Source organism: Somniosus microcephalus, chromosome 6 (genome assembly GCF_052327205.1).
Source record: "Somniosus microcephalus isolate GS21.2 chromosome 6, FLI_Smic_1.0, whole genome shotgun sequence".
Lineage (NCBI taxonomy): Eukaryota > Metazoa > Chordata > Chondrichthyes > Squaliformes > Somniosidae > Somniosus > Somniosus microcephalus.
In genome coordinates, this window is record NC_140992.1 from 246,603,532 (window position 1) to 246,616,570 (window position 13,039).

The 13,039-nt window shown below is 42.3% G+C and overlaps 1 protein-coding gene across 3 annotated transcripts in view; it reads left to right on the forward strand.

Moving 5' to 3' along the window:
• wwp2 (WW domain containing E3 ubiquitin protein ligase 2) overlaps positions 1 to 13,039 on the forward strand; it is a 172,961-nt gene that overhangs the window by 82,524 nt on the left and 77,398 nt on the right. For all 3 annotated transcript variants that reach the window (XM_085991726.1, XM_085991724.1, XM_085991725.1), the window contains exons 7-8: positions 8,892 to 9,034; positions 10,864 to 11,149. In XM_085991726.1, coding sequence (XP_085847852.1) covers positions 8,892 to 9,034; positions 10,864 to 11,149 — 429 coding nt within the window. The remainder of the gene's footprint in view (positions 1 to 8,891; positions 9,035 to 10,863; positions 11,150 to 13,039) is intronic.

The window sequence follows — 13,039 nt, forward strand, 5'->3', positions numbered from 1 at the left end:
AAAACAGATGCAGTTTAATTTCAGCACAAATACAAAATCACAGGTGAACTAATCATCGCACTCTCCCACAATAACTAACTTAGTACCTTTTTGAAAGCTTCTGCATCATCATAATTGACATCTGTTAACAATATTTTGTAAAGAATTTGTCAGCCCAATTTTTCTTAATTGTTCTGGCATCTTGGCTTTCAGTAGTTGCTAGGTGCGGATTTGGCTTTTGAACAGACTATTTAAGATAGCACGCACAATGGAGCAAAAGTTAAAATGCAATATCCAGTTTAGGCAAGATGCTTTAACTTCATTCTGATTTCAGTAATGTAATACTGAGACCTAGATTTTACTGTGGTTTTGTGGTAAATCTGCCTACTGACCACTTTGGTTCCCTTATTTTCTTCTACCAGTAAACATATGATTGGACCATATAAGTATCATCTTGTTGGTGTGGTGGATGCTAGTGAAAGCTTTGTTTGCGGGGCTTTTCACCAACTTCCAATTTGCTTTTCCTTGCATAGGGTGAGTTTTTGTAATACAGCTACTATAAAAGTCACTGCAACACATAGAAACATAGAAGATAGGAGCAGGAGTAGGCCATTCGGCCCCTCGAGCCTGCTCTGCCATTCAACGAGATCATGGCTGATCATCCAAATTCAGTACCCTGTCCCTGCTTTCTCCCCATATCCCTTGATCCCTTTAGCCTTAAGAAATATATCTAACTCCTTCTTGAATATATTTAATGAATTGACCTCAACTGCCTTGTATGGTAGAGAATTCCACAGGTTCACCACTCTCTAGGTGAAGAAATTCCTCCTCCATCTCTGTCCTAAATGGCTTACCCCTTATCTTTAGACTGTGATAGTAAAGCAAAACCTTTCAATTCAAAGCATTTTTGAATAATGTTATTGTATTTTCTATAAAGGAAGATCATGTTGGTATTGTGTTGAAAACACAACTTCAGTGGCCTTGGTGTCCTGATGTGCTTCTACAGCAATAGTTATACTTTTGGCTCCTCAGTTATACAAGCAAGTGTATGTGTGGTGTATTTTACAATTGTGGAAGGTGCGCAGTTAGTAGTGTTACCAAAAGGAATAGCTGGGTTAAAATTGGGTCTGTTGAGGGTTGGGAGGTGTTATAGGAAGAGCAAAACATTAAGAATAACCTTTCTTATTGGGCAAAAATGTAGTCAAACTGTATCTGCCCCTACAACAAGGGAAGCATGAATTAGGAGGGTTTTTTTTCCCAGTGAATTAGCCACATTATATGTTGAAGCATACATGTAGGATGGATATATGGTGCAATATGGCCACTCACTAAAATAATTGCACCGCAAAAAGATAGAACGTGGGTTTCCTCTACAGTTTCTTTAGCTGTAAGTTCATGATGTCTTGTGGGCGGGTCTTGGGAGGAAAGTCTGAATGCGCTGCTGTTATTGATACTCCATCCGCTGGCAGAGGCCTGAACTCACCGCCACCTTCTCGGGGTCAATCAGGGGTGGGCAATAAATGCCGGCCTTGCCGGTGACGCTCACATCCCGTGAATGAATCAAACAATATCACCCACCAACCTTTTTCAGGCATTGCTGTTGTAGTGTCCGTGTGTTGATAGAGACACTGAAGACAGGAGTTGGTTCATAGGTGTTTACTAAGCAAAGTCTGGGGGGGGTTCTAACGGATATACACAATGTACAGGCTTATATAGCCCGAGTGGCCATTACCGGCATTACAGCACACCTGGGGCTCTTAAAGGCACATACACTACAATTCCACCCCTTTTAGCCAACCAGTACATCATATTTTAAGTAATTATTAATTACATGTTATAAGAAAAATAATATACACATTGCTGTAGTTAATTAATTATAAGTCAGTCTCTCAGGAGGCTTCCTGACTCAGTCCGGATAACGCCTCGGGGGTGTAGTAGTTTCTGGTGGTGTAGTAGGTTCTTTTGGCAAGGCTGATTCAGCTTGAATGCCAGTGTCGGGTTCATCGGGTTCCAGTATCACCGGATCGGAGGTAATTATGGGTATCTCTACTTCATCGTTAGGCGTATAGAGTTGTGGTGTAGGTTGTCCCTTTTCGGATGACTCTATGATTTGGTCAGCATGGCGCCTTATTATGCTTTCTCCGATGTCCACGGTATACATCAGTGGTCCTAGTCGTGTGCAGATAGTTCCAGGCTGCCATTTCTCGGTACGGTAGTCCCGGGCCAAAACTTGTTGACCTATCTGGAAGGTTCTAGTTGGCCTTTCATTCATGCCTTGAAACTGCCGGTTCTCCACGTCCCTTCTGATGTTGGGCTTGACCAAATCCAGCCGGCATCTTGGGTTTCTATTGAAGAACATCATGGCGGGTGTTTGGTTGGTAACCATATGTGTTGCATTCCTGTATGCGAATAAGAAGTTATCCACCTTGTGCTGAAGTTTTATGTCTTCATTACCCATGGCCTTTATGGCCTTCTTGAAGGTCTGGACAAACCTTTCAGCCAATCCATTGGTGGCGGGATGGTATGGGGCGGACGTGTAGTGCTTAACCCCATTGTTTTTTAAGAACTTCCTGAATTCTTCGGACACAAATTGCGGTCCATTATCAGAACAGATCTGTTCCGGCAGCCCATTCCTGGCAAATATGGTTCTTAATACTGTGGTTTTTTCCGTGGTGGTGGAGGACATCTTTATTACCTCCGGCCACTTGGAGTGTGCATCAACCGCGATTAAGAACATTGAGTCCACAAATGGACCAGCAAAGTCGATGTGTACCCTTTGCCAGGGAGATGAGGGCCACTCCCATGGATGTAGAGGGGCTTGTGGTGGAGCGTTTTGGACCTTCTGGCATCCTAGGCAGCTCTTGGTCATTTCTTCGATGTCTCCATCGATACCTGGCCACCATACAAACGCCCTGGCTAGGTTCTTCATTTTCACTCCACCCAGATGCCCCTCGTGAAGCTCCTTTAGCACTTTATCCTGGAGTTTGGGTGGAATCACCACTCTGTATCCACACATCAAGGTTCCTCGGCACACTGACAGCTGTTCTCTTCTTTGCGAGAATGCTGGCAACAGTGGTTCGCCATGTGCTGGCCATCCCTTCACTGTTAAATCGTAGACCCGTGAGCGAGTCGGGTCATTTCTCGTCTCCCTTTCAATGGCAGAATTTGTTACTGGTAGACATTCCACTATGGTAGAGTGGAACATCTCCACTGGGTCTACTGTAGGTGCCTCTTCTACCATTGGCAACGGTAGGCGTGATAAACCGTCAGCATTCCCATGCTGTTTTGATCCTTTGTATTCTATGTTGTATTGGTGTGCCCCTAGAAAAAGAGACCACCTCTGTAGCCTTTGCGCTGTCATAATGGGAATACCCTTTTTAGGGTTGAATATGGAGATGAGGGGTTGATGGTCAGTCAACAAGGTAAATTTTTGTCCGTGTAGGTAATGGTTGAATTTCTTCACTCCCCATACCAGGCTGAGTGCTTCCCTGTCGATTTGGGCATAGTTACGCTCAGCTGAGTTTAATGAGCGTGACGCAAAAGCTATCGGCCGTTCTGAGCCATCAGGGAATTTATGCGATAATACTGCTCCTATGCCGTAAGGGGATGCATCGCACGCCAGTCTGATTGGCAGTGATGGGTTGTAATGAGCCAAAACTTCTTCGGATGTGATTAAGTCTTTGCATTTATGGAAGGCACGTTTACAGTCTTCGTTCCATTTCCAAATCACTCCTGTTTGTAGAAGTTCATTAAGAGGGTGTAGAAGAGTTGATAAGTTCGGTAAAAATTTATGATAGTAATTTATTAATCCCAGGAACGACCTTAATTGTGAAACATTTTCAGGTGCTGGGGCTTTTATGACCGCTTCAATTTTTTCAGGTGACTTATGCAACCCTTCCTTATTAATTATGTGGCCACAATATGATATTTGATTTTGGAAAAATTCGCACTTGGGGCGATTTGCTCGTAGGCCCTGTTCTCTCAGCCTAGTGAGCACCTGCTCCAAATTGGCAAGGTGCTCGTTGTCGTTTTCTCCTGTTACAAGGATGTCGTCTAGGTAGCATTGAGTACCCGAAATCCCTTGGAGGACTTGCTCCATAGCTCTTTGCCAGATAGCTGGAGCGGATGCTACTCCGAAAACCAGTCGATTGTACAGGTAGACTATCCTTTATCTGAAAACCTCGGGACCAGCCGTGTTTCGGTTTTCGGAAAATTTCGGAAGGTATTTTATAAGACTGGGAAATTTGTCGGGGGTGGGTCGGCGGTGGGGGTCGGCGGGAGTCGGGGTCGGGGGGTCGTCAGCGGGGGTCGGGGTCGTGCGCCACTCTGGTCATGTCGTGCGCACGACTTACGCTGAACGAAAAAACCTTCGGTTTTTAGAGGGTTTCGGTTTTCGGAAGTTCGGATAAAAGGTAGTCTACCTGTACTGGTATAGACCTTTGTGTGTATTTATCGTGAGATTTTTTTAGAGGCCTCTTCAACCTCCATCTGTAGATATGCCTGTGCCAAGTCAATTTTGGTGAAACGTTTCCCTCCGGCTAGTGAGGCGAAAATATCTTCTATCCTCGGAAGGGGATACTGTACTGTGTGAAGGACCGGGTTTACAGTCACCTTGAAGTCTCCACAGATGCGAATTTTTCTCTGTTCTTCAGATTTATCATTATTCAATTCAATGCTTTCTTCATGACTGGAACGATGGGTGTTGCCCACTCGCTCCAATCTATTTTGGATAATACGCCTGCCTTTTCCAAATTCTCCAGCTCTGCCTCGACTGCTGGACGAATAGCGTATGGCACCGGTCTTGCCTTAAAAAACTTGGGAATTGCTGCATCTTCCACTTTTATTGAGGCGGTGATGCCTTTCAAGGTTCCTAGTTTCTCTTGAAACACTTCTTTGGCGTTGGCCAAGATGTCTTTTAATCGTTCAGGTATGATGCCATCATCGTTTTTTTCCTTACTGGTCACCGTCAGTGCCTGAATGGAGTGCCAGTCTAAACGTATCTTTCTGATCCATTCACGTCCCAACAACGGTGGACCACCATCTTGTAGAATGTATAAATACAACTTTTGTATTTCTTTGCCGTTATATACAACAGGCACCCTTATTTTTCCTTTGGGGTATACTTTCTGCCCCGTATATGTTTTTAAGATGATGGATGTGTCTTTTAAAGGTATATGCGGAAATAGCCTCTCGTAATCCCGTCGATTTATTACGGTTAGAGCTGACCCTGTATCTAGCTCCATTTTAACTGGGGACCCTGCTATCGTGAGGGTAACCCAAATGGTTTGGTAATCATCTTTGGCAAGTACATTATGTAATTTGAGACAGCTTAGTCTCTTGTTTTCGGAGTCGCTATCGCTCTTCTGGTCTTCGGAGCTACTGTCCGTCATCATTTGTACCTTTCTGTACTTTTATTTATTGATTTTCTTTTTCCTGTCTGTGGATTTATTTTGTCCAGATCGGCATAACTGTGCAATGTGTCCAATCTTTCCGCATTGCCTGCATGCTTTGTCCTTGAACCAGCAGTCCCTCTGGTTATGGGTGGATCTGCCGCAGCGATAACATCTTTCGAAATCCTGTGTCATTTCATGGGTGCCGAAGTCCTGTGTCTTTTGTTGTATCTCTGCAGCTCCTCTTGCTGCTGCTTCGTATGATACAGCCATACTGAAAGCCTTGTCCAGTGTTAAATCTTTTTCAGAAAGCAGCCTTTTTTGTGTTCCTTCACTTAAGAGACTGCAGACGAATTTGACTCGAAGATAATCCGCTAGTCCTGCCCCGAATTGGCAGTACTTTGATAGTTTTCTTAATTCGGTGAGGTAATCAGCGTTGCTTTCATTCTTGTGTTGATTTCTCTTGAAGAATTTGAATCGTTCCGCTATCAGCAGCGGTGTTGGGTTTAAGTGCTCCTGCAGGGTATCAACAATTTCTTTAAAATTCTTGTCCTTTGGTTTGGCTGGAGTGATTAAATTTCGTAACAGCCCGTATGCCTTTGCGCCCATTAGGTTCAGCAGCACTGAAGCTTTTTTTTCATCTTCTATTCCATTTGCAGTGCAATATACCTCTACTCTTTCCACATATGTGGGCCAATCCTCTATTTCGCTATCAAAAGCATCAATATTGCCAGACTTAGGCATCTTAGAAAAGATATGGCGCTTCCCGCGCTTTTCTTTCTTTTCTGCAGAAAAGATATGGCGCTTTCCCACCGCTGCTGCCGATGACAACGCTGTTTCCCGCGGTTTCCGTTCTTTTTTATTTATTTACCGTTGGAGACTCGTTCCCGCCGGACTTTCTCTCTAGGTCTGAACGCCGACCTGCTTGCAGTGCCGGCCGTCTCCCGAGTGCTCCCTTCCCGTCTGTTATTGCTTGCCTCCGATTTCGCTGCCTGTCTCAGCTGTAGAGCCAGCCGCTGGAGCCCCAGCCTGACGCCCAGGAAGGATTAGCGCAGTACCTGCCACCAGCTTGGCCAGCTGGTGAAACCACAGCTTCTTTCACTTTCTTGAGTCTTCTGGACGCCCGAGGAATCGATGTCCTTGAGGTGCTGCCGAATTGCAGGTAAGTCCGTTTCCACTTCGTCGCCACTGTAGTGTCCGTGTGTTGATAGAGACACTGAAGACAGGAGTTGGTTCATGGGTGTTTACTAAGCAAAGTCTGGGGGGGGGGGTTCTAACGGATATACACAATGTACAGGCTTATATAGCCCGAGTGGCCATTACCGGCATTACAGCACACCTGGGGCTCTTAAAGGCACATACACTACAGCTGTGACAATATCTAATGAGAGGAAGAAAAATAGGAGGCCAGGTTAACATCAAAGAACAAAAAGATTTTCATAAAATCACAGAATGATACATCACAGAAGGAGGCCCATCGTGCCTACATTTTGTTGGTGAGGAAGAGCCAATAAGGAATCGGTTATTTCTATATAATTTTTTTAAATTGCAGTTGTGTACTTTGCTTTAATTGAGCATGAAAATTTAATGACATGAGAAGTGCCTGCAATACATGATCATGAACCTATCTTTATTTTGAGGTCACAATCTGTAGAATGGAAAATTGTTAGTGTTTTCCACTATTACCAGAATTACCTAATATCCCAGTTTGTGAATCTTAAATTATTCTCTGTCTGGCATTTGATGATGAAATTCTTTAAAAGGAAGGAAATTGTTGCTTTATTTTAATCATCCCACTTAAGTCCCCAGTACTTCAAAGGAATGTAACCTGTGCCAAAATTAATTCGTATGAACATGAGATTTCTTTCATAGATAATCCAAAAACAAAGACAAATTCCAAGCTGGTGTGAAGACCTTTTTAACAGTTTGCTAGCATTTCTGCCCAAACCTCTTAAGTTTTAAGATTTTTTCTGACCTTCTCATTCTGGATACTTTGGCTTCTGCATTTTAGATTACTCACATAGGTGAATCATAGCTCCTTACGGTCTTGAGGGTATCTTCACTCGCCCTACAGAAAACCTTTCTGTAAATTGCTTCAGCTGCTGAATCTATCTTGTGGCTCCACAGGGCCATTCTCATGTCTTTGAAAAGTGGTGCAGTATCACAACATCAGACTTTAACTATCAAGTGAATTCATTGAACAATACATGAACAATTAAATGAATAGCATTAATATACACATATATATTTGCAGTGGATATGCAAATTAACTCCTTGAAAGAAGAACAATAAATGGTCACGATCTAAATGCGAAGCTGTTATTTGGTATATACTGTGTTCATTCCTTCCTGCAGTCTTTCCAATTGCAGGAGCTAACAACAACAACTTGTATTTATATAGCACTTTTGACGTAGTAAAACGTCCCAAGGTGCTTCACAGGAGCTTTATCAAACGAAACGGAGCCATGTAAGGAGATATTAGGGCAGACTTGGTCAAAGAGGTAGGTTTTAAGGGGCATCTTAAAGGAGGATAGAGAGACGGAGAGGTTTAGGGAGAGAATTCCACACTTGGGGTCTTGGCAGCTGAAGGCATGACCGCCAGTGGTGGAGCGATTCAAATCGGGGATGCCCAAGAGGCCAGAATTGGAGGAGCGCAGCTATCTCGGAGGGTTGTAGGGCTGGAGAAGGCTATAGAGATGGGGATAAGCAGGTTTAACCGATCTTTCTGAAGGTTCCAACTGACTCAGCTCAACTTTCTGAACAGTTTCAGTTTATAAAATTCCCCCTGAAAACAATTGCTGGAACCTCTTGAAATTGAATAACTGACCGCTACATTCGAAAGTAACTGCCAGTCACACACAAAGCTGAGCAGATCACATAGTATGGAGCTGCTTGAATGTGACTTGGCTCCTCCCTCAAACTTTGGAGACAGTCAACATTGGAATCAAGGAAAGCTGGGGACATAATGCTAACTGCAGCTATTTTTAAACTCCTTATCTCTTCTGTTTTTAGTTAAAGTGCCGCCTACAAGAGTTTCATTTTTGTTATTTTTACATTGCACAGTGTATATAAAGTATAAATAGCAGTTGTACATTACATTTGATCATGTATAGACAGTCTACAAATGCTACCTCAAGACATTTTCAGTGACAAGTTGTGTCACAAAGTGGTAGGATGTGAGTTTTAAGCTTAGAGTATCTGCTGACTATTGAATGTTGCCCAAGTCTTCACCTGATGGAGGGAAAATCTACTGTTGCGCAGCTCCTCGAGGTCAATTCAGAGTGACAATTGGCAGAGAGCTCCAGCTTAGCAGGGGAAGAGAGATCGCTGTACAAAACTGAGAAGAAAGAAAATGTCGGAAGGGAGAGAGATATTCTATCTTGCAACTTTTCTTCTTTTGTTTGTGGACTTAACAGTACAAGTCTGAGGAAAGTTCCAGGAGCGACAAGTTAAAGAACTTAGAAATACATAAAGACTGATAAACCATTTAAGAAATGTAATTGTCTTCTGTTTCTCTTCCCAGAACACACAGACAGAATGGTGGTGCTGTGCAAGGGACTGTGGTTAACGGAGAGAGCACAGTGAATGGGATGCATGATAGTGCTAAAAGTAAACAGAAACATGCATCCAAGATACCTTCACACTCAGCAAGTCCTAGTGGAGTAGGCAAGTATTGATGAAGTTCATTGGGTTTTTAACCTTATGTGGACTACGCTGATAACTTTCTTAACCTCTATTTAAAAAAATAATTTTTCTTTATTAAATGAAGACACATTTCAGGTTATCTTCCTATATTCTTCACATCTTTCTGGAAAGTTTGATAGGTTATTTACAGATAAATGGGTACATTTTCCTATGGCCACATTTTAAGCTATTTACAGTACTTGTTGGTTAATTTTAGTGCCTTACCCACTAAATTCATTTATTGCTTTAAAAAAAAAACTATATCCATCCATTATACTTTGCAAAAGATATTAACATAATTGTGGAATTTCTGAAGACTGTTAGGAAATGTAATTTTGAATGGGTCCCTACAGAAAATTCCAGCAAGTTGTTTTGTGCTTTGAATAATACAGAAGAAGGAAACTTATGCATTCTGTTGAATGTTCTTTTCTTGGCTTTCGCACCCATTAATATTTACTAGGATATCATTTCAGGGGGTGGGGGGGTGTAATGGCAAGCCCATTGGAAAGCAACAACTAATTTAGTTCTTTATTGGTACAGGAAGTGATGTGTAACTGTCTTTAACTTATCCCATGTTGACCAAAATCTGTGTGAGCTGAGTCTCACGAGACAGTAGGTTACTTTTCATGATGGGGTATTGGGAACTGACCATGTGTTTCTTTAATTTACCAATATACTACCTCAAGTTTAAAAAAATATAATTAAGCTTTAACCAAACATATTGCAGATCAATTTTAAAATGGATGCAGTAGAAACCAGTGGAATTCAACTTTATGTCCATTGATTTTTTTTCATTGACCATCTCAAAACATTTGATAATTGCCACCCGACCCGATAAGGGTTCTTTATGCAAACTTTTGTTTCCTTCCAAAAAATGGGCTTTCTTGAAACAGTATTTGAATCCATAAACACTGTTGTGTGTCATTTCAGTAAGTGCAAAAATGCTATATTAGATTTAGGCCAGAAAGTGACATCCTTTCATCTGACAAGCCCATCTTCTTGGAAAGGAGTCCTGCTGGGGGAACTGCCCCTGTCCAGAAATAAGGTAGTGGACTTTATTCAAAAAAAAAGACCGTTAACGATATTACAAGTGACCTGAGCTGTGTGATTCTTGTTGTACATAAGTGTTTTATAATTTGATGACAGTCAGCCTCATAAAATCAGTTTAGAATTGAGCACTTTGAGTAATGATATTTACTTGTCCAAGTACATTTTGACTCGGGCAGTTTTCCTTAATGGTCTCTCAATACCGTTCACTGTGGGTTCATTTTGGGGATAAGATTCTGAATGGTTCTCACATTTCCTTTTTATCTTATTAAAATACATAGAAGCACGCCAAAGGTAGTACCTAAAATAACAGGGATCCAGAAATTATGTCCCCACACAGATGATTCTGCCATGGATTATATGAACTAGTGGTTGCTAAGGATTCCTATGCATTGAATTTGGGGAAAAAATTGCTCATTCAATGGGGAAGTTTGTCTAATTTTTTTCATTATGGCAACAATATACTGTCAGAATCACAGTATAGTAGAGCACCTAGCTTTTTAATACCATATTGAGATTTTTTTTGTTCTTGCTATTGTCAGTTGCATATCTAATGGTGGTAAGAAGGAGTAATTAATAATAAATCTTAACAATGCTGAACGTAACACTTATTGCTCCAAGTAACATAGCTTTAATTATCAAAAGTGATTAAACAGTTTAATTCATTTTTGCAGGTTTATTATAGACTGGACTGCTGAAGGTAATGTTAATGTATGTTTTCTTAAAGAATCATTCAATGTGAGTTTATTTTCATATAATTTCAGCAAATGGAGAGACTGCTTCAAATGAAAGTGACAATGACAACTGGAGTAACGTGTTAAGTCCTGCTGCTCCGCCAGCCGTAACGCTTCCCTCAGCGGTACCGCTTCCCGCAGCCGTACCGCTTCCCGCAGCCGTACCGCTTCCCGCAGCCTCGGCCACCGGCCCTTCGACCACTGGCTCTGCAAGTCCCGCCAGTTCATCTGCAGTGGGAGAGACGTCGGAAGCAGCTTCTACCTTGACAGAACAGTCTCCGGCATTAGCCCAAAATCTGGAAGCACTGCCTCCTGGGTAAGGAAGTAGGAAAGTTTTTTATTAAGCCAGCTTTCACAGACTTTACCATTCACTGGGAAATAAACAACTTGTCTATTAATAGGTTTGGTCAGTGAATGGAAAAACGTCGGCAGTCATGTTATACTTAGCCACTGGGTGATAAAAGTACTGCAGTATTACTCAGAGGATATGATGAATTTTAACCAGTTAGATGGTGAATACTACATTGTACTGTAATAGAACAGTACCTCTCCTGAGTAAACATTTTGAAGCAACATTTTGTTCACGTTTTTGCTAATTTGGTACTTCATTTTTTTATAAACTAAATGGTACAATTTTAAAGGGGGTGCAGGTACAGAGAGACCTGGGGGGTGCATGTACGCAAGTCTTTGAAGGTGGCAGGACAAGTTGAGAAGGCTGTTAAAAAAGCATACAGGATCCTTGGTTTTATTAGAGGAATAGAGTACAAAAGCAAGGAAGTTATGCTAAACCTTTATAAAACTCTGGTTAGGCCTCAGCTGGAGTATTGTGGCCATTTCTGAGCACCACACTTTAGGAAGGATGTCAAGGCCTTAGAGAGGAGAGATTTACTCGCGTGCTACCAGGGATGAGGGACTTCAGTTAGATGGAGAGACTAGAAAAACTGGTGGTGTTCTCCTTAGAGCAGAGAAGGTTATGGGGAGATTTGATAGAGGTGTTCAAAATCATGAATTATTTTGATAGAGTAAATAAGGAGAAACTATTTCCAGTGGCAGAAAGGTCGGTAACCTGGGGACACAAATTTAAGGTGATTGGCAAAAGAACCAGAGGTGACATGAGGAAAGTCCTACAAGAGAGGGGGCGATACTGGACCTAATTCTGGGGAATGTAGCCGGGCAAGTGGTGGAAGTGTCAGTAGGAGAGCATTTTGGCGACAGTGACCATAATTTGGTGAGATTTAAGGTGGTCATGGAAAAAGACAAAGACGGCCCGGAAATAAGGGTTCTAAATTGGGGGAAGGCCGATTTTAATATGATAAGGCAGGATCTGGCCAAAGTGGACTGGGAGCAGCTACTTATAGGAAAATCCACGTCAAAACAGTGGGAGACTTTCAGAAGGGAAATAGAGAGAGCACAATGCCAACATGTTCCTGTAAAGGTCAAGGGGGGGACCAACAAGCAAAGGGAACCTTGGATGACAAGGGATATACAAAAATGCATTAGAAATAAAAGGGGGGCTTTTGGCAGTTACTAAAGATGGAAGAAGCCCTAGAGGAGTATAAAAAGTGCAGGGGCATACTAAAAAAAGAAATTAGGAGGGAGAGGAGGAGCCATGAAATAACACTGGCGAGCAAAATAAAGGAAAATCCTAAGATGTTTTCTAAGTATATTAAGGGCAAGAGGATAACCAGGGAAAGGGTAGGGTCCATTAGGGACCAAAGTGGCAATCTGTGTGTAGAGCCAGATGATGTAGGCGGGGTTTTAAATGAATTTTTTGCATCTGTGTTCACTATGGAGAGAGACGATGCAGACATAGAAATCGGGCAAGGGGACTGTGACATACTTGAACATATTAGCATCGAGAGGGAGGAGGTGCTAGCGGTTTTAGCAGGCCAAAAAGTGGATAAATCCCCAGGCCCGGACGTGATGTATCCCAGGCTGCTGTGGGAGGCAAAGGAGGAGATTGCAGGGGCTCTGACACAAATTTTCAGAACCTCTCTGGCCACAGGGGATGTACCAGAGGACTGGAGAACAGCTAATGTAGTACCATTATACAAGAAGGGTAGCAGGGATAAACCAGGGAATTACAGGCCAGTGAGCCTAACATCTGTGGTAGGGAAATTATTGGAAAAAATTCTGAGGGACAAAATTAGTCTCCACTTGGAGAGGCAAGGATTAATTGGGGATAGTCAGCATGGCTTTGTCAAGG